Source organism: Chiroxiphia lanceolata, chromosome 7 (assembly GCF_009829145.1).
Source record: "Chiroxiphia lanceolata isolate bChiLan1 chromosome 7, bChiLan1.pri, whole genome shotgun sequence".
Taxonomy (NCBI): domain Eukaryota; kingdom Metazoa; phylum Chordata; class Aves; order Passeriformes; family Pipridae; genus Chiroxiphia; species Chiroxiphia lanceolata.
This window is the reverse complement of record NC_045643.1, coordinates 33892096-33914359: the sequence shown is the minus strand read 5'-3', so window position 1 is coordinate 33914359 and position 22264 is coordinate 33892096. Positions and strand designations below refer to the sequence as shown.

Genomic DNA, 22264 nt, shown 5'->3' with positions numbered 1-22264 from the left:
CAGGCACAGGGAGCCCCTGCAGCCCTCGGGGAGCACCAGGGAAAGCCGTACCTGGACTCTGCAGGGAGACCACGGCCCCAGGAGCCAGCTGTAGCAGGGCTTCACCGGGCAGCTCCTGTGCTGGGTGAGCTGCTCCGGGCAGGGCCGGCCCTCGCCCGCTGCCCGCAGGACCACGGAGCGCCCACGCACCATCTGGCCTAGGCGAGGGGAGAGCACACACACGGCGAAGGACAGACAGAAGGAGAGAGAGAGAGACAGCTTTTGTAATTTATCAGCATTGCCAGCTCATTTCCCACCACTAAAATCTGCTCAAAAAGCAATTAATTGGGAAGACTGGATAATATGGTTGCGATTGCTAAGTCTAAGTAATGCAGCCACTGATATTTTCAAGCACACTTTTTAAAACATGGTTTTGTATGTTTTCCAAATACAGCATTTGTTTATGCAGCACATTTAAATACTTGACTAAATCCTGATTATTAAATATGACAAGAAAATAATTCCTATGGCAGCAGCATTTCTACCACCACGTATTCAATATGTTTCCAGAGATTTTTAACAAATGAAATTTTCTTTTTATGAGCAATTATGTGGACCTAATTTGAAAACTGCAAACACTGTAGTGGCTATTACCATCCATAACCACTTCTACCATTTCCATTAAAATCCTATTTATTACTGGTGAAAACTTCTTCAGCCACTGAATGGAAAAAGCAATTATGTTACTACTTTTGAACTAATAAAACTGAATATATTCATTAAAGTTATAGCAATTCCATTTCTGTCTCCTTTGCTGTCCATTTATGTCCAGGAATGTTTTCACTCAAAATGTTTCAATTAGAATTCTGGCTCCAATTAAAAAGAAAAGTGGAAAAGAAAAAGCCCTTATGCAATAGAATGCAGAAGACTGTGCTGGACATAAAATTTCTGCCTTGTCTTTCAATATGTGTGGATTTGAGTTAAAAACTAAAAGGTCTGGGCATTAAGGGCAGACACAGACAACAAAGCAGAAGCGAGTGGTAATTGCTAACCCAGAGAAAAGGAAGAGATAAGGTGTTGTGGTAGAGCTCTCCCATTGGGATCACAGCCCTTCAGCTGCTTTTGTGAGCAGAGGGGAGTGTAGGGGGAGCAAACACCCTGCAAAACGGGGAGGCTGCAATATCCAGCCAGATCCTTCTCCCAGCTATTTATGCACATCCTTTTTAAGTAAAAATATTGCAGGTGTAAGGCACATCTCTAATAACTGTCATTGGCACCGCCTAAAGAGCAGGGTTTCCAAAACATTTTAGTAAATAAAAATGAAAAGCAGACACACCTGAAAAAGGTACTGATGGGATACCTTAGCAAGCTATCTTACCTTTACAATGCTATTCCCTTGCTTTGACCCATTGAATTCCATTTTTAAGCCCATTTAAACCAATTTTAAGACTTCTTCCTTTTTCAATTCTAATTCCCTAGACCTGGGGAGTTTGTAACAGAAGTGATGATAAAAGCTCTTATCCACATGACTGTGCATTCAGCTGTCATGGAATCAGATACATTAGAAGGTGGAAAAAATTCTACCAGTTGAGAGAAAAGGAAAGAAACTCCTGCAGTTCACTGGGGAGTCAGAGCAAGGGAAGAGAAACATCCCAGCCTGCTGTTGATGAATCTCACAGCAAGCCTCCCTGGCCCAACAGGCCAAAATTAGCTGTTCCTTCCCCTCCAGCCAGACACCAAATTTGCCAAATTCTTCCTAATGCTGAATGCTGAGGACTGGTGAGCCATGGGAAAAAGGCTCTTTGGGACTGGTGGGCAGCCCATGGCTGTGGGGTTCTGGGGACACCCTGGGACATGCAGCTCCTCCGGCCAGGCAGTTTTGCAGCCCCACCAGGCACCACCTTCCCACCTGGAGTCATGGAAAACGAGGCCTCCTAAGATTAAAAGATCCAATTTCCTTAGGAGGGACTTGAAAGCCTGAAGCATTCATCAAGCTATTTTAATTAACAAAATAATTTCCTTTCGTACACTCTGTTTAACGTGTTTCTAGCAAAATGTAAATGGGAAGATCATTCAATAGAGAACACTATTTTCCTTTTAAGAGGAATTAACAGCCTTTCTGTATTTATTTCCATTTTGGTTTCTTGCAGTTGGTTAACCAAACCATTGAAACTTCACTATAGCCCCAATGGTCAGCTGGGGCTTGACTCATTTAGTCTATCACTTTCTTTTTACACTGTGAATAAATCACTGAAGAAAGACATCTCATTGAAGCCTTTCTTTGCACAATGACTGCAGTGAGTTTCTTAAAGCTCTGATTTCTTTTTCCACTCCACAAACAGTATCTAGGTGCTCGATTACCACTCAAGTAGCAGAAAAACTCCCTGCTTTTTCTTTTTAAATACCTTATCTTTTGCTGCCTATGCAGAAGAGAATCTTACTGCATCTGAAATTAATTTTCTTCCCATACAAACACTGCAAGTTGAAGCAATCTTAGTTGTGTCTTTAATTTCCCAGTGAATTTTTCTTTAATTTCCCAGTGTGTTGGCCACATCTCTGATTCCTCTGCTCTGCAGTATTAAATGATACAAAAATTAAGACAGAAAGTGGGCTGAAAATTGAAAATTAGTATTTCTTCATTTGCTTGATTTTGAAAGAGGCTGGTCTTGTTGATGCTGGTCTCTTAAAATTCTGTTTTGTGTCAGCAGCCAGAATTTCGTCTCAGAAACATAGGATTATATTTTCAGATCAGAATAATGAGATTTTTTTACCCCCCAAAAAATTTTGCCATTCCTTGTTGATTAAAATTCCTGCTACAGTTCACCCCAGTCAAAACAACTAACATGTTGTAACCAGTTTGATGACTGTGGGCAGAGCACATAAAACACAGCTTTACCAAGAAACTCTGGGAACAGACTGGGGATCAAGTTCTTAAATAAGCCCTGGAGGTCAGGTTTGGTCCAGTCACAAGGTAATAAACAGAGCTTTTCATCCACTTCCCACTGCCAGTCCCTCCAGGAGGCACTGGAGCATCCATAGCTCAGGGAGAGCTTTTGGTGGCCCCTCTTCCAGCAGCATTTCCCACCGCTGTCAGACTAGACCCTGCCAAGTTTGAGTAGCAAGCAAGAAAGCATCACAAAAAGTTCTTCTTCAGAAGGCAACACCACAAATGTTTTACCAAACTGGTGATGAACCAGGGAAGAATATAAACACCAAATCTTTCAGTTGTGCACATCCTTGTTCCCCCTCGTTTCTGTCCCACAGGTCAGTCTGGTGCTGGGATGCACATCTCTGCAACCCGCTATGTCTCCTCTGGGCTCTGAGGACTGAGCAACGTGCCTCAGAGTAACTCAGGTAAATCCCACAATTCATCTGATAAAGTCAGCTTTGCAAGTGGAAAAGCACAGGTTTAGGGGGTTTTATAAATCCAGCCCTCCTGTTAGAGAACTTGGGAGAAACCATATGGGATTGGAAAACGTTTACATAGAAAAATTCAGCATCCTCATGTATTTATTTGCCTTAACAAAGGAAATTCAATTTACTGGGGATCAGCTTTACCAAACATCCTTCCAAGTAACTTTGATTCAGGCCATGAAAGCCTCATCCATTAAGGCAGTACTATACATCTTTTCATAGCAGTACAGCAGCTGATATGAGGGACCCTTACATATAACCCAATGTCAGCCTAAAGCCCTAGCCAGCATCCTGAACAGATGCTGCCCAGAACTACAGCTGCAACAGGCAAATATCCATTACACATCTCTGTAGGCTCAGCGCAGGCAGGAAAGAGAGATCTACTTTACTCATCATCATTTATAAAAATCAATATATTCGCCTTTGGCTGCTGTGTACCAGAACTGTACTAGATGTCAGTGCCACATGCGCAGCAGCACCACTTCATGTTTAAATGCACTATTCCACAAAATAAAACCTGCATAAGAGAAAGAGGCCATCCATTAAAATATATCACAGCAAACTGCTACTGGAGGAGATGGACAGAATAAAAACGTTAGCAACAATGCTACATTAAAAAAAACACATGAAAACGCAAATCCAGCAACATTACATTTTGACCTGAATCATATTTAAATTATGTTTCTCTTTGAAGTCCTTGATGGTGCTTCTGCAGGCCCTTCACACACTCTCCAAGAAAACACAGAAAAGCAACATATTGTTTTGAGTAGATCCAGTAACGGTGTGTTCAACTTGCTGTGAATTATTTCTGAATACCAAGCATCTAAGTCCTTTATTTCAGCTGTGGGCAATTACTTACTGGCAAAGGGAAGCAGTATGAGTGTTTACTACAGCTAATTCCCACAGCTCATTTATTGTCATCCTTTGTTTTTTCCTGTCTAATTTGAGGCTTCATCCTATTCACATAAATGCCTGTGAGAAGCTCATGATGACTTCAAAGGTGTCACTGTCCATGAACTTTTCGGTAGGAAACTCTCACTGTATTCATGTGTGAAGCACCACGTACAGATAAGTGCATAATTAATGTCTTCTCTGTTAATGCCATCATCAAGTAGTATTTATAACCAACTGGAACTCGGTGAGGAAGCTGAAATTATGGTGTTTGTGCTGCTGGAACCACACAAAAGCCATGGCCACACAACTGGTGCCAAGGTCCATCCACCATGGATGTTTGATATCAGGGTAGCTCCACACCTTAGGGCTGCTGCAGCAAAAGGCAAATCAGGACTGAGGATGTAGGAAAATAAACCATGTGCTGGAATAACTTGGATGCAAAGTACTTCTGTTTCACTGATGCTTTGGCATGAGTTTCAGAAGACTCTTGGGTTCCTACAAAGCTATTCAAATGGCAGAGAAGGACGAGCAAAACTTGGCTTCTTTATGATACAGTTTTTAGGACAGTTTTCCCAACTGCTCAGCTGCCATAGGTTCACAAAACAGTATCTCCAGCTTTAAAATCCATGTAAAACTACAGGAATAGTACCTGCCTATAGCCTATACAAGACAGCTCTCTAGCCAGCAATATAACAGAGTCATGATCTTTGAAGACCAGGAGATGACCCATAAACTGAGCTGAGCTTGGGCTTGACTGTGTGGTTCAAGTAGCCTTAGTGCAGTTTGGCACCTGCAGCCAGGACACTTGAGGACACTGGCTGGAAGGTCTGCTTTGGCAGGGAATGATGTTTCCAGCTTTCCTCTGATTCAGGACATGAAGTAACTCCTTGCATGCATTGGCAGCCATCACCTCTTTAACCAGTCTTTAGAATTGGCACAATCATTTCAGGATCAGGGACACAATACAAGACCTATCTTCACTCAAGCACATCCTTTTTCAAACTATGCAATATAAGAGCTCAGGATGAAAAAGCCTTCAGGCATTATATAGAGTTTTAGCTCCTTGAGTGTGTTAAAAATCATAAAAAAGTTACAACCTGCTTTTGCACTATACTTTGTTTAATTTAGCAAGTGATTGAACACTCAAAAAATTAATTTAAGTTTATTCAGCAACATGAGCATTAACACTCCAAAATGGATGTTGAAGAAATAATAAAATTTGGAATTAATAGTACTCCCAGTGTGGTGTTGTTAAAACACTGTCCATGAATTATTCATTTCTGTTAAGAAAGCACTACTTCACAAACAGGCTAAAAGCTCAGCAAAGGAAGAACAGCACTAATCCAAATATTAAGCTTTTTCTGTAACATGCTTTGATCTCCAGAATCCATCTGAAGGAATCACTTTATGGAAGTTAAGAGCTTTTTTCTTTTTGACCTTAAGTGAATTTGATTCAAATATACATTATGGCTCTTGAATCTTAAAGACCATTAGCTGTACATCAGAAGCCTGGGAAATAATGTCTCAAGCTTACTTTGAATAAAACCTTCAATGCATTTCCTCATGTCAATACTCAAAGGGTTTTTTACATCCTATAAGTTGAAAAAGGTCCTAATCCTTTCACTTTTTGTATGCTGGTGAGCATTACTGGCTACAGAAAATCTTGCTGAAGTTACTGGGGTCACACAAGTATTAAGGGACCTGTGGATACAGGATGGAGACAGAGGCATATATTAAATGATGACAAATAGCTTTTGTGTATTTTCTTCAATGGGATCCAATTATGTGACTAAAAGTTACTTCACCAGAGGGTTCCCATTTACTTATTTATCTCTCAAGATTACTGTAACACTCCCCAGCTCTTTGGTAGCTTTACATACTCCCTGTCTTAGGGGTTAATGTTTGCTATGACTGAATTCTGAGAGTTTGAATTAATTAATAAATAATCCTCTGGGCATCTGACTTCTTGCTTCCTAAGTTGCATTTTTCACTTTAGAGTACTTTGGAAATAGCCTGCTTTGTTCAAAACACCCAAGACCTCAGGACCCTGAGAGTGTCCAAGATCACCTCTAACAAATTCAGTGTGATTTGGGGCTATCCCTGAGCTCTGCACTCCTGCTCAAGGATTGTCTGAGCCCACCCAGGGTTGGGGGTACTTTTTGTGCTGCGTTGCTGAGATGTGGGGGGGAGGAAGACAGGCAGGGACTCACCACCAGAGCCACACGTGTGGGAGCACTGGGACCAGGCCGACCATGGGGAGAGCTGGCAGTCCACCGCGCACCCCACCACGCACCGGCTGCTCGTCTGCACGGGCTTCTCCAGGCGGAGCTGTGAGGTGACAAGGAAACACAGGCATCAGCTTCCCCAGGCCCCAGCCACCTCCTGCCACAGCCAAGCACCCAAACAAAAACTGGCAGTGACTCTAGCAGGACACCAACATGGGGGAGCTTTCCCAAGGGTGCAACGGGTGAAAACAATTTCAGTGTTGAAGCGTTTCAACATGCTGAATTCTGCTGAATTTGGCTGGGGTAGAGTTAATTTTCTTCCCAGTGGCTGGTATAGGGCTGCATTTTGGATTTGTGCAGAATACAGCGATGATAATAGAGATGTTTTTGTTATTGCTGAGCAGGGCTCACATGGAACAAAGGCCTTGTCTGATTTTCATACTGTCACGCTGGGGCTGGCGGTGCAGTGGGAGGCTGGGAGGAGACAAAGCCAGGACAGGTCACCCCAGCTGACCAAAGGGATATTCCATACCATATGATAACATGCTCAGTATATAAAGCTGGGGGAAAGAAGGAAGAAAGGGGGATATTTGGAGTGATGGTGTTTGTCCTCCCAAGTAACCATAGTGATGGAGCCTTGCTGTCCTAGAGGAACACCTCCCTGTCCATGGGAAGTAGTGAATTAATTCTGTTTTACTTTGCTTAGGTGTGCAGCTTTTGCTTTTCCTATTAAACTGTCTTTATCTCAACCCACAAGTTCTCCAGCTTGTACCCTTCCATCCTCTCCCTGATCTCGCTGTCGGGGAGTGAGAAAGTGGCTGTTTGGGGCTTGACTGCTGACTGGGGTTAAACTAGGACAGCACCCCTCAGTCTTTGGGTCTTATTCCAAAAGGACAACCCCAAACCTCTCATAGTAGGACACAATCTCCCTAGTCACCAACTTCCTTGAAGCCACTGGAATAGTGCAGGGTTGGTAGCCATGCCACATGCATTCAAGTCAAGGGGTGACACCACCCACTCCAACACCCCACAGATGCCTCTGTCCCCCAAAGCACCCAGCAGCTGCGCCCCCAGCAATGAACACAACTTTTCCACCATTTATGGACGATGTCTTGGTGTGGATCAGAAGGCAATACCAGCTTTCTGGAAGCACAGTGAGCCTCTGGATGTTTCCCAGCCCTCCTCACCCTCTGGCAGAGCTGCATGCTGACGGTGGCTCCATCACTGCGCTGGCAGCTCAGGAGTCGGCGCCGCTCCCCATGTCCACACGAGGCATTGGCACCCAGCTGGCACCCGCTCCAGCCTGCAGACACAAAGCAAAGGGTGCACTGCTGCAGGTCACCTTTTCACTCAACACAGAATCACGGATCACAGAATAGTTTGGGTTGGAAGGGACCTTAAAGGTCATCTCGTTCCATCCCCCTGCTGCGGGCAGACACACTTTCCACTAGACCAGGTTTCTCAAAGTCCCGTCCAGCCTGGCTTTGAAGCCTTGAACAAGTGGCTTTACCTAAGGCAGCACTTCCCCAGATCAGGGCATCCCAAAACAAAGAACAATCCTCACAAAAGGATGTTGTTCTTAAAACCAGGCAAGTCTCAGAGGAGATACCACTCACTTTGCACTCTGATATCGTATTCCCTTACGAAACTGGTACATCCGAGCGCACATGTGGAACGTTGATAAAGGGTATCAGTTCAATCCAGTTGGCACACTTACAAGACTGTATTGTCTGAAGCAAAATTTAACTGGGGAAATTTCTGAAGGGAAACTCTGGTTTAACCTGTTTTTGTCTCCAGGCAAAGCAAGCCATTACTTAAAACTAAACTCTAACACTCATGAAATAAAAACAGTATTTCTAGCAGAAGAAAATTAATATCTTATTACGTGTCTGAAATTATGTTGATCAGAATACAACTAAACTGAAATAAGCTTTAAAACATCATTTAAAATAAACAAAAAGCCCAGCACAAGCCACTAAAATTTCCATACACCACCAATAAATAAGAAGGATGAGAAGAAAACCTATTACTTTGTGTCTTCTACCTCTGATAAACATGAACACATAAATGTTCTGCATTTCTGAAATGTGATGATAAAAAAGGCATCGTCCTGCTGCCTGTGTTTCTAGGGCTTTTATTACAAACAGGCTGAGTTTATATTCAGATATTTTATCTTGCTTTGTTCTCCCTTCCCACCAGCCCCAAACTTCTCTTAATCTCTCCTCTCTATGCCTTTCTCATTTATTTGAGCTGGTCAAAACAAAAGGAATTTTTCCTGTTTTGTTTTGTTTCGTTAGTTTGTATGCAGCAGATCCAATTGCTTCTAAGGTCCTAAATAATGCATTTTGCTCTGAATATCCTATGCCCACCCATATAACCCATATTGCCCTCAAAGCAGAGACTTCTGTTGGTACTATTGGTTTAATCAATTCTGTTGATAACACACTGAAAATCTCATTTAATATGCTTTACTTCCAGGGTACCTGTAATGACAATTTAAATACAAAAATTGGGCATTTGTCCAGTAACCTGTAAAAATGTAGGTATGTAATTAACTTTACTGAAACCAATGATGTCTACACGTAGCTCTTTTAAAGTCAAGGCTTTAACCAATGCCACAAGTAAATATAACTAAAAACACAAAGTAAGGGTATATTTGAAAGTTGCACCTACCTGTAAGGTTGTACTGATATTGGAAACAATTTTGGTTAAGAATGCATGGCTTCATTTGCGAATCTTCAGGGCAGGGCTTTGAACTGACAGAAGATCTCAGCACTTGTCGAGTTCGGGTTTGCATAATGCTGGGATCACACACCTGTATGCAAAAGGGATGGACAGTACAGAGACCCCAGTAAATCATACAGACACCAACAGCCCAGGGTTGTTACATGCAGCTCCAAAGCCACATCGAGGTATGACAAAATCCCACTCCTGTTCCAACAACACTTAAAAGCATATGAAGAGAAAGAAATGCAGTTTAATGTTAGGAACCCAATATTACTAAAGGTCATATTTTATCAACCCCGATTTGGCTATTTTAGGCATTCTTATACTACTTATCTCCATGGGTTTTGTATCCTTTGTTTCCATGTTTTTAGGATCAGTGGGGACAATAGGATAAATATTGTGCCATTTTGCTGTGCCCTACTTTGTACCTCTTTCCAAGACCTCTAGTAAAATAACATAGTACTCAAACCTCACTCTCTTAGTATGGCATGGGGCTGTTTATAGTACAGCACGAATGAGTGCGTGGACATGGTCCCAGGAAATCTAATGGAAATAAATCCCTATTAAAGGTATTCACAGCCATTTATTGGACAAGATGACCTATTTAATTCCTAACAGTTTCTCATTCAGCTTGTTCAGGAACAGCAGGGAAAAAAACCCAAACAATGCATTTAGAAATACATTTTCATAAATGCTTGGGGATTTAAAACATGATTTTTCTATAGAGTACTTTAATTACAAAAAATAACTAACAGCTTAAAACCATGGGCTTATTATCATGCAACAAACTGCCTGCAAACACTGAACCCTGCACGGGTGAAAGTGTGGATAATTCCTGTATTGTGAATATTAAAGGGAAATGTAATGGCCTTGCAGCATAAATTAATTCTCAGACTGCTGTAAACCTGGATTAGTTGCACAGATCACAGCATAAATGAACAGAAGAAATATCAGGAAAAATAGGAAAAAAGTTTGGTTAGGTCTTAAAATACATTGCCAGGGCCTGTTTTCCTTATGCTTACATTATGTGAAAGAAATTCTATTATATTCTTGTTGCTGACACACATCTTGTCAAATCATTTCAAACTGGTAATCTTATTTGAATACCCATGGTCAGCTAAAATACCCGATTGCTTCTAATTATCTGAAAATTAAACATATGCTAAGTGTTTACCAATAGTTTACTACCTTTTTCTCAACTAATCCGATTGTTCATCCTCACAACTAACACTAATAACTTAAATGATTTGCCAATAAACCAAAATGAGTAAGAAAAAAATCAAAGCGGGTATCTCAGTGGCTACTCCTAATTAATGTTTCTCTGAATTATGCTACCAAAGGGAAAAAAAAAATCAATGGATGCTGTGATAGAAGTTGCCTGTGCCAACTCAGAAATACCTGCCTTTGCTCCCTTCAAAATGAGAACCCGCAGACAGAAAATATGCATCATTTGTAGATAAGTAAACTCTTTTAATAAAATAATATTTTTCCCCTGTGTAGCATGCCCCCCATTGTGCTCGATTACAGGGCATTGATGCAGCCCAGTGCTGTCATAGAGCCCCTCAGATTTCCTGGCTGGCAGGACTGTTTTCCCTCTCAGATATCCTCCTGGTGGGCAGCAGATCAGTCTGCAGGTCAAAATCTATCTGGTGTTTGCCAAACAAACAACTGGTTTACTGCCGCTCTGAAGCCTGAATTCTCACTGCGCTGATGAGCCACAGTGTTCAGAAGCCAGAGCTGATGTGATAAGCTCCTCACTTTTACCAGTTTGGAATAATAAGGAATCTCTGTAGGAAAAGCATTCATTTAATCAAGCTGAGTACACGGGAAACATGCAAAAATTCAAAGTCGGCAAAGTATAACTAATATCCTGTAATATTATTTGTCGAATTTCTCTTAACGTCAATTGAGAAGTCAAATTAGTTTTATAATTGATTTTCTGGCCTTACTCTTTCAAGTTAACTATGTAAAAAACTGAGCCAAATACACATGGAACTGAGTAAGCAGCAGGAAGGAATGACTTGCAAAAAAAAAAAAGATGAAAGCTGGGATTTTCAAAGGAGCAAGAGAGGAAGCTGAATATCCAGCTACCCTGGAATCTCAATGGGCTTGGGTGCACAACTCCTGCAGGACCCCTCCAAAAACCCAGGCTGGAAAAAAATCAAGTGTTTACAACAAGGCAAAGGTTGAGAAAAGGCTTGGCAGACTCAGAGTCATCAGGGGATGTGAACAGTGAAAGTTAAAGAAGAGAGATTGATTCCACTGGGGAGATGCTGAGGGTATTAACAAGCAATAATGAAGGGATGTGTGTAATCTACACAGCAGGAGGAAGATATTATGTCACCATTGTCACCACTGCCATCACTACCAAGGGTGCACATCTAGTCCTGAATTTGGATCTTACTGGGTTCTGAGAGCAAAACCAAACACCATCAATGGCAATTTACATGTTCAGGAGGTAGGACAGGAATGGTAGGTAGTAATTCATAGAAAAGGCAGCAAATGAAAGAAATATTCCTTGAGTACTTAAAGTAAGAAATTATCACAGAATTAATTAAGATTTGGGCAAGAAAACAGAAGGTGTTGATTCTGAATATTCTCACAAATGAAGAAAATGGCAGAACAAATCTGACTATTCAAATAATCTTCCATACAAAATAGTGAAGGTGCCATTCAGATATACGGATCAAGACTTGATCTGCCCTAGGAATCCAAGATTCTAATTCAATGCACATATGAACCTACAATTTTGGGGGTTTTAAAAATAAATAAAACCCACTGTGATTCAACAATGCTTTACTGAGTATCTTCATTTACAACTCCTCTCTTCCCACTGAGTGGATGCTATACTTCCAAAGACATTATTTTACTTCCTACTGCTCTATTAGCAACTACTGCTTTCACTGATGACAGATGAAGCTTTTTTAATTATATTTTACATTAAGTCAACCATTACCTCCCATAAGGCTATCACAACTGGTTTGTGCTCAGCATTAGCCAATATTTCTACAGTGGAAGCACAAGGAAAGAGGAAAATAGGCAGGCAACAACACCATTTAGACTAGAAATAAAGATTTATGGATCAAAAAAAGACAATGAATAGGAGTACTAACTGGTCATAAATACAGGAGAGGAAACAAGTACTATGAAATAAAGGTAGCTGTGATGCACAGAGGTAGAAGGCCAGAGCCCTGGAGAACTCCATGCTCCCTCAGAGTTAAGTGCCAGATCAGTTTGCCTGTTAAGTTTTACAGAATATGTTGTTTGTCCAGATTCCTTCTTAATGACAACGAGTTGAGTAATTCTGGCATATGCATACTCTAGAATTGGTGATAGGAATGCAATTAATTTCTGGATGGCAATAATAATGGGGACCTATCTCAAGTGGCACATTAACAGCCTACAGCAGTAGGATGTCATACACAGACACAGTAAGTTTCTTTATGGGTACGACTACACTGTCCCAGCCTACTTTATAGAATTAAATCTCACCATTTCCATTATTCTTTTCCATGAAGTATGAAAATGTTGAGCTAGAGCCAGGAACCTATAGGCCAGATTATATAAACCACTACAGAAACAAATATTTTGAAGCAATGAGAGGCACATAAAATGTTAAGACAGGAATAAAGCAGAGTTTTTCTCAAAGGACCATTTAGAAATTATAACAGCCATCATCTTGATTCTGTGCAGGAATTCCTGGCATTATTGACTACTGCATTTTTTAATATTTCTTCTAGCCAATCCCAGTTTTTCACCATGAGCACCTGTCACTATTTTAAGCCAAAATAAAAAGTGAGCGACAAAACCATACACAAAGGATGTACCCAGCCTTCACTCCAGGCAATAACGGAACAGATAAAGCACTGAAAGTTTGTTCTGGAAAAGAAGGGTATTAAATAAAATAAACCTGCAAGGTTATGAATGCTAAGTTCCAGTGCAAGAGCTGTTAAAACATCACACATTAGTATACACCACTAGACCTTCTTTGTGATGGATTTTAAAAGCTGTCCATTGATCTAGGCTTTCATAAACATCATAATTGTACAGCACAAAGGCTGTAACCCATTAGAGGGCCCTTTAAGCTGTTTAATTTATCAAGCAGCTTGTATAATGCATCCTGAGCTATAAATAGCTGGCTGCATTATTTTTAACAGGCTATTCATAAAGAAACATACAATCTCAAAATAAGGCATGTGCAAGGCATCAACAGTATTTGACTATTTTTAACAGAGCAATGAACCATTATATTGTTCATGCCAGTGTGGATGTTTTGTAACAATTTAACAAGCCATTCACAATAACACAAGCAATCTTTTGAAATGAGAATACATTTACATAAATTTTCTTTTTCAGACAGACCTAGGTTCTGAAACTTTACCTGCCTCCACACAGAACCACTGCTTTTTAAAGAATGATTGCTAATGAAGATGAATAAAAATAAAACAACAAATATAAAAAAACACAGCAGTTACCAACTTTTTGGAAAGCTATACAAAAAAATCCAAGCGACAGTTATGCTAAGGAGCAGTACATGTTCTTCCAAAAAGCCTTGGACCAGCATAATTCTCATGCTTAACCTGAATAAATTATCTCCTGGGCTAGAAACACAACTGTGCAAGCCTCACTCTTCAGTTCAGCCTCCACACTGCAAGTGCTCTGCCAAACTTACGTGCCAAACCCAGAGAGGTTGGTGAGTGTCCTCTGGAGATACTCAAAAGCCGTCTGGATACAGTACTGAGTAATGTGCTCAAGGGAATCCTGCTGGAGCAGAGAGTTGGACTAGATGACCTCCAGTGGTCCCTTCCAACCTTGCCCATTCTGTGATTCTGTGCACAGGTACCAGCTGTGATGAAGACTTCAGTAACACACGTGCAGAGCCCCAGTGTCTACCCGAGGCCACAATTTCCCTTCCAGCTGGCATTTCCAAACTGTAGCCACTCCGACTTGCATCCACGATGAAAGCCACTGCAAGCCTGAGAGCTGGCTGCATTGCTTGGTGACACTTCTAATCCAATCAGTTGTGGCAATATCACACTCCCCCCCCCCGCAGATTTGAGGGAATAATAACTCAATTGTGGCAAGTCCTGAGCGTGGTACATCACTATTGATCCAAGAGGAAAATGCTTGCTGAAATGGAGACAGCTGTTCTCACTCACTAGACATGCAACCTCCTATAATTAACTAATTTCAGAGCTCTTGGAATTAGCTGCTAGAAATGCCAACAGCTGAGGCAAGCAAGGAGGCCACTCCGATCCGCAATGGGGGCTGCGACAGCCATCCACCCAACAGAGAGCTAACAAAATAGATTTGAGGTAATTATTTCAGGGACTTGTAGCACCACTCGCATATTAACTCTTTTTAAGAATGCTTTGATGAATTCAATTGAAGTCAATTAATTACATTTCCAAGTCAGATGAATACAAAGTCGAGACGCCGCAGGAAGTGTGTGTTATTCCATCACTGAATATGTAACAGAGATGATAGGATTTCAGTTTCCAGATTGTTTAGCTGGGTCTTTGAGCAATCAAGTGATGGTGTCTGACTGAACACGCTATTGTCCCTGGAACAAATATGAAATCTCTGAAGCAAAATGCAAGTCGACCTAATTTGCCTATGATTTTTTTTTTAACCAGCAAGCTTCAAATTGTTATTTTAAATGGCTTTAAAGGCTTGATATTTAAGTTACATGGACGTTACCTAGTGACAAAGAAGAAAGCTTTATGAGCCAAAAACCAGTCTTCAACAAGAGGGAAAACAGTTTTGAATTTACTTCTCGCAATAGAGATAGTGAAAATAATAGGGAAGCTTCAAATCAGTAACTATGAGTTTCTTGAATCCAGTACAGAGACAAAACCTCAGAGTTTGAGTCCAGTACAGAGACAAACACCTCAAACCTTGAGGTATTGTATTTCAGCTGCATTTCTGGGTCACAGCCATTAGATGAAATATTAACATTTACCTTTATGTAGCAGTGTTAAATAGCACCATGATCAAGATGTGAAAATTGCAATTCAGTTGAAAAATACACATAAAAGAATTGTGGGAGCATCTGAAATTATAAAAGAACACAAATATTTAAAAGTAGAGGGGAAATGCACCAGAAAAAGGTAGAGCAAATACAATGTTTTAGACAAAAAAGTATTGAAGAAAATACTTTCCATTGACAAAGCAGTCACCACCTTTATGACTCATTGATTTCAACATGATTCAAGATCATTTACCATCCTGAAAGTGGAAAATTCACATGGGAAGAATATTGCTACAAGATAAAAACCGAGTAATACCCTAGAAAGTATCCAGAGTACAATGACATATTGACAAAAGGTACAACGGATAATCTAAAAGGCTTTTTTATATTCAGCTGATAAGAGTTAGTTATTCTGCTATCAGGATGAATTTATTATCAACACTATAAAACATGAGCGGAACACCAAAGCGGCTGGAAAAGAATTCTCACCTGAGCAAGATCTTCGGTAAATATCTCAAATCAAAGAACTCCTCAGGCAAACATGAGGCTGAAATTGTGATTGTTCATTTCTTACAAACTAGAATTTGTCAAGTTGCATAAATCCTCTTTATCTCCAGCAAGCCAAACACGACCAGAGCTAGAGGAAGATGTCCTGGAATGGTCTTTGGCAGCTGCCTCATGAGAGCGGTATGACTAGAAAAGTGCCAACTATTTTGGTATGAAATGCAAATGCACTTGAAAAAGAGCAGCCAGGATTTACAGTTTTGCTTTATCATTGCAATATGACGTGATCTCTCAAATTTTTTGGACTAGTTGGGGAAGAGAAAGGAGTCATACTTAGAAAACATGTTTTTGTTGAATATTCAAAAAGCATTTTATACATCCTCAGAAGACAGGCATTTCCTCCAAGTTTGGCATGAATCAGAAACCATGCATAATTATACCAGCTATGGTATAATATGCAATTAAATAGACAGCCCTAATGAGCAAGAGGTTCTGTGCATACAACCTTACTGGCATGTAGTTTGAGCTCTGTGGGAAGACACGTGAAGGAAGACTGGAGGCCCAATAGGTCTGACCAAAAGACTTAACATAAGATGTAGCTGCAGGTACAGACTCCTATATTTGGGTGTCTGTATGTATTGGAGTGTCTATTTGTAGTTCTCCATGCATGGTCCAGATCCAAGCTCTCACTTGCAACAAGTGGAGCTACTCAGCTGACCACAGGTAGCTCTTGCCTTACAGATGGAATGGGATCCTCCATAGGCTCCACTGGCTCTGTAACTCCATTGCCCATGTCCACTGGCTCATGGCCGTTCTCAGTGACGACCTTTCCTAGTGGTGGCTCAGGAGATGAGGGTTCCATTAATCACCTAGTGCTGTCAGTCCCTCCCTCCTGGCCACCATCATTCCCTCAATCCCTGCCCCAGCACACCTCTGGCCCCACACATACCAAAGACACACCACTGGCACAGCACAGTCACTCTGCACTGACAGCAAAGCCCAGCGCTTGCCTTGGAGATGCTGAGCATGTGCAGCCTGGGAGGGACCGTGTTGTGTGGTTCTCTCTTAAAACCAAACACAAACAGCCGGAGTAGCTGTAAAAGGGAGACAGCACTGCTGTAAACTCATCAAAGGGAGGGTTTTATCTGCCCATAAAACTTCAAGCTGTTTATTGCCTCGTATCTGGACAGCACTATTGAAACACATGCTCCGTCGGCACACAGTCATCTTGGTTTCACAACAAAGCATTGCAGAACAGCTTGTGAAAACATATTGTTCAGTTAATTGCATTGGCATGCAGATGCCCTCACAATTATGAATTAACATCCACCGTGGCAAAAGGATGCACAAGGAGACACAGGGACTGTGGCATGAGGCCCTGTGCCTGCCAAGAGCTGTGCTGCCTGATGGAGTGCAGCCCACGAGCTCTGGGCTTCCCTTTCCTGCTTCTGTGGGCTACGGAGGCTTCACCACTGGCAAAAAGGAGCCTCCAGGCAAAAATTCTAGGTGTCTTAAGGATACCAGGGTGCTTAAACCTTCAAGCAGTTCTTCTGCTTGATCTGTCACCAAGGCACCTGAAATACACCCAATGGCCTCAAGGATCTCTGCATTAGTTCACTGCGTGCGAAAATGAGGAAAATCTATGTCTGAAAAAGTCAATGGCAAAGAAACAGCCCAACCACAGTGGGACTTTGAAAGGTATCCAAGCATTTGTATGGGTTGCAAGAGCGTTATACTTCATCAAAGCTATGCTGCTCAGGAGGAGGTGAACGCAGGAAATGAAACACAAGATTTTATTTGACATGTTCTTACCGAGTATATTGATACGCTACACAAAATATTATGGAAGGAAATTACCTGTGTCAGCAGTAGTATAAATACCTGTCCAATAACCACTCAGACTTTCAATAATGGCCCTGTTAACACAGGGGCAATGAATATATGTTTGTCACTTAAATACATCAAGTAAGTCTGTTAAAAAAACCCTGTGAGATTAAACCCGGCACCTATTTCAACACCCATCAGGGAGAAACAATAGGTTTGAAATCACATGCTTTGAGGCCAGAGAGGTTTCACAATACAAAATTTGTAGCTTCTTTCCATCTTGCACACTTAGGAAAACACAGAGCACTTGGCAGTGGCTTGAATCCCTGCATAATTCACCAAGTTTCATGACATGATAAATTGTTCAGGCACCTTGCTGCCATGCCCTTCTGCTGCTGTTGTCTCAAATCTTCCCTCTAGGTTTTGAGGAGGAGGAGACGTTGGACAGAAATAGTGTCTGCTGGGAGGGGAGAGCTGTTTTTCCCTCAGGACTAAGACCTGTCCAGAGAAGTGTCACCACCACAGTTCACCAGTAAATTGTTATGGCAGTCGTGCATCATTGACAGAGGTGTCCCCTGCAAATATTTCCTCAGACAGACAGCCCTTATTGCAGCTTGAATACTGCTCCCTTCACCCCCTCAGCTTGTGTGGGCCCTCTCCTGTAGACCAAGGGGAAGGACTTGTCGAATCAACTGTCACAGTAATAACTATGTGTTTCACTAACCAACTTTCTATAGCTCAGTCTCTGTAGAGATATAAATATCTCCAGATTCAACCACATGGCAGGATCCATTAGGCCTGACATCCCTCAGAAAATAATTTACTTTCCTAGAAAATAACTATGCCATGAAATGGTTGAAGGACAAGCAAAGAGGAACACTGCCAGTGACACAAGCAGGAGGGGCCTACCTGTGGACACCTGCTCCACTGTCCCCAGTCAGACACTGCACACTCACTGGGACAGTACAAGCTACACTTCTGCACTGTGTCTGGGATTTCAGCCTCATTACACAGAGCATTGGGCACAGTCTCCCTTCCATGGTCCTCAGCAGTACTCACACACCTACACAGAAAACAGAAATTTTCGTTAGAGTACCACGGATGTGATGGATATCAACGAGTCTGCTCGACCCCATAGGGGACACCAGACATGACAACAGCTACGTGCAGCATGGCTGGTCAAAAAGCAGAATTAATCATGTTAATGCAAATCAAAACCAGCTACATGCACAACACGCTTTTGTCACTCACAGACTTCAGTAACAATAAACATTTTAAATAAACATTTCGAACTTCATACAGAGGGATTTTAACTTTGATCGGCTGACAGAGGAGCAAACAGAAGATGACAACCAGCAAGAACAAACCTTTGTGCTCCTGCTAGGAATATCTGAACATTTGGAAATAACTAAGCATTTCCCCGTGCCTGGGGAATGAATATTCAGTAATAATGAATGCCACTCTGGTGCGTGCAGTGCCATTACTTGGGGAAAATGTTAGCAAATCAGAATATGGAGGCACCTCAGGGAGCTTTATGTATACATGGCATTTAGGTTGAAGAATTCTAATTTAAATATCATGCTGTCTTCCTGAAAAACCAAGGTTGCATCTCTGAGATGCTTTTCCTTTAAACCATTGCACATAAACACATGTTTCTTTCCATCAAAATACACTGGACTCAGGAACGTACTCACTGTCAGATGGTCAGATATCCCAGCTTTATTCGAGTACATATCAGCTCTTTTTGATCTGGAGTACCTGAGCTTTTGTCTCCACGCACCTGACTTTCCTCGTTTGTATTCCTTCTCCACAGTGGAGGGAATTTTGTTCGCTGTTGATTTTGCACGGAGACCACGGTTCTACTGCCCAAGAATACTGATTGCACTCACTGTAGCATGGGACTGCCTCGTGCACCTGCCAGGAAAAAGAACCAAACTGTTCAGCTGAGCCATCCAGGTTAGCACCTCTGCAGAAACACCTCAGCCAAGCCCAGGAAAAAGCACACTGAAAAATATCCTGACTTACACTCCTTATGCTAAGGGTGTTGTAATGGCTTTAAGTTCATTTATTCATTATTGACTTGCCAAGGGATTTTTAAGTATATAATAAAGAGTAGTATGCATGCAGCATCTTAGGAAACAGGATAAATAACAGCTATTTCCTGCAGCCAAAAGAGGAACTCCATTACAATTTCATTTGCTCTGCCTGCTCTCAGTATAATCTATCACATGTCATTCACCAGGACTGTATGTACCACATCCTTTCATGTTTCAGAAGGTAGAAATTTAAAATCAGCACTCATTTACCTTTGCTTCTAACATATCCTTGTAAGTCATTTACTATAAAAGAATGAAATTTCATGCATCCCACAAATTTCATTTTTATCCATAAAAACCGTAAATGCTTTTTTTTCCATACAAGTGACTTATCTCTAACATATCTCCCAATCAAACACAATAGTGTATTCACCTGAACTATGGTATCTGTGTAGAGAGAAAAATACAGCCAAAAGCTTGATAAAAGGTGCCAGATATTCAGGTTGTTAAAAGCAGCAACACAACTTCAGCAGATGTTTAGGTTTAAATAAATGAACACCTCAACAGTTCTATTACAGTGATGAATAAAAGTTATTTATTTTGAATCTGGCTTGCCTGCAGAAGCTGATTTGAAGATACAGTATTCCCTGTTGCTTTGTACGAAACACATGTGCTGCCCTGGAAAAATACAGTGCACCTAAAATTTCTTCTTCCACACACCAAGATCTCCTCAGCCTTGCTGCTGTGGAGCCATTTCATTCTCACCTTTAAAATAACTACAAATCAATAGCCTTCCTCCCAGTTACCCCCTCAAAAGAAAATCAGCCACAAGTTTAATAATTTACAGCTTCATTTTAAAATAGCGGATTATGACTGTGCATGTTGTGGCCACAAGAATAAAGAAACCTTCTTTGCAACACTTTAGAGGTGGGAAGACAAGGAGATTGAGATATCAGTCCAGAAATAAAACTGGTATCCCATCAGAAAATCACCTTCCTATCAAACAAAAGGAAGATAACTTGCAAAGGAAAACCCCTCAGGAACAGAAAATGTCAGAAACTAACTTCAGCAGTGGGTCTGCTTACATGTTGTGCACAGGTTTAGCAGAGAAGGAAGAATAAGAGATGCTGAAAAGTGCAAAATACACAAAGAAGAAAAGACAGGAAAGAGGGAAACCAAAATTGGGACTGGTGAGGGCAAGGATAACACGAACTAGTAAGAGCATCATGTTCCATGCAGAGAGGAAGGGGAGGGGAACAAATGGGGCAAAGGCAGCAGTACAAATAGTACAACTTTCCCTACATATTATTAAGCACAAATTACAAACCTGGATGAGGCTTGAAGCAACCTGAACTAGTGAGAAGGTGTCCCTGCCCACGCTGGGGGGACTGGAATGATACGACCTTTAAGGTCCATTTCCAAACCACTCTATGGTTCTGTGAAATCCTTTTTTCATGGCCTGTGCACAAATAACACATAGAAACATGCACTACTATACCAGGGATAAATTATGCTCAATGATGGCATCTGCTACAATAACTTTCCTGTCAGAGCGAGTGGGGTCAACCCACAGCCTTTTGAGGGAGCTCAGGGGGTGTGTGGTACTTCGAGCACCTGCTGGACCTGCACAAAGGTCTCCGAAAGATCTCAGTGCTCCTCAGACACTTGATATGGTAAGCAGCACCACAAGTGCTGCTAATTAGCTGTGCAGCCAGGCTCGTTAACACTAACTGTTGTACACAGGAGCACACAGAGGAAGCACTCTCCCACTGTGAAGCCACTATCCTGCCCCACCAGCCTGTCACCTCCAGAGAGCCACCAGCTCCTGCAGCCACATCCCTGCACACGCCGGGGACAACAGCAATCCCTCTCCAGGCACTGCAAAGCCTTTGCATTCCCCACAGACATCCATCCCGGAGATGGATGTAGAGACAGAGAGTATTTATTACTTTCCCTGCTCCACAGGGGGAAGGAAAAACTACAGCCTGCCTATGTTGCCCGACAAAACATACTGCTGTCCGCAGGAGGCGATTAGTGAGAGCAAAATGTGCGCTTGAGGCATGGTCAGTGATTCCCTAGAAACAGAGGGGAGGCAAAACCAGAGAGAGAAAAGAGGCAAACTTGGACAAAGCTGGCTGCTGGGGGCAGGAATCCTGCAGCCCAGGGAGGAGGTAGTGTCACTGGGTAGTGTCAAAGATGGCAAAACTTAGTAAGTTTATTAGGACCTGGTTGGCCTGTTCCTGCTCTTTAGACTTCTGGAGAGAAAGCCAGAGTTGGGAGCAGCCAGGAGCTGATGGTTTGGTGCTGCTTCCCTCCACAAGCACAGCAGGGCAGCAGGGGCAGGCCAGCACAAACAGTGGCTTTGGGGATTTAAGATTCTTTTCCTGGTTCTAATTAATAACCTTCCCTCAGGGTTAGAGGATGCTGCTGTGAATCCTGCAGGTTCACAGCACTGCCAGCCTTTCAGTGCTGGTCCTGCTGCCTGCAGCCAGGACGGGGTCAAGAGCTTGGGAATACCATCTCATTGTCTCAGTGACCTCTGATTGCTCTGCCTTAACATCTGCTAAACCTCAGACCTCTCTGAACCAGCAAAGCCCACCTGTGGATAGCAGTAGAGGCTTAACATCAGACATTTACCACAAATGTGTTTTGGTGGTCAAAAGCTCCTGCAGCATGTACCCGTGTAGAAA

At 41.9% G+C, this 22264-nt stretch overlaps 1 protein-coding gene across 4 annotated transcripts in view; it reads right to left on the bottom strand.

Moving 5' to 3' along the window:
- The window catches only part of THSD7B (thrombospondin type 1 domain containing 7B), a 308761-nt gene that overhangs the window by 14723 nt on the left and 271774 nt on the right, over positions 1-22264 (bottom strand). For all 4 annotated transcript variants that reach the window (XM_032693776.1, XM_032693779.1, XM_032693778.1 and 1 more), the window contains 6 exons: positions 19319-19452; positions 18448-18601; positions 9186-9327; positions 7700-7815; positions 6498-6615; positions 52-197 (listed from right to left, as the gene is read on the bottom strand). In XM_032693776.1, the coding sequence (XP_032549667.1) occupies positions 52-197; positions 6498-6615; positions 7700-7815; positions 9186-9327; positions 18448-18601; positions 19319-19452 (810 nt within the window). The remainder of the gene's footprint in view (positions 1-51; positions 198-6497; positions 6616-7699; positions 7816-9185; positions 9328-18447; positions 18602-19318; positions 19453-22264) is intronic.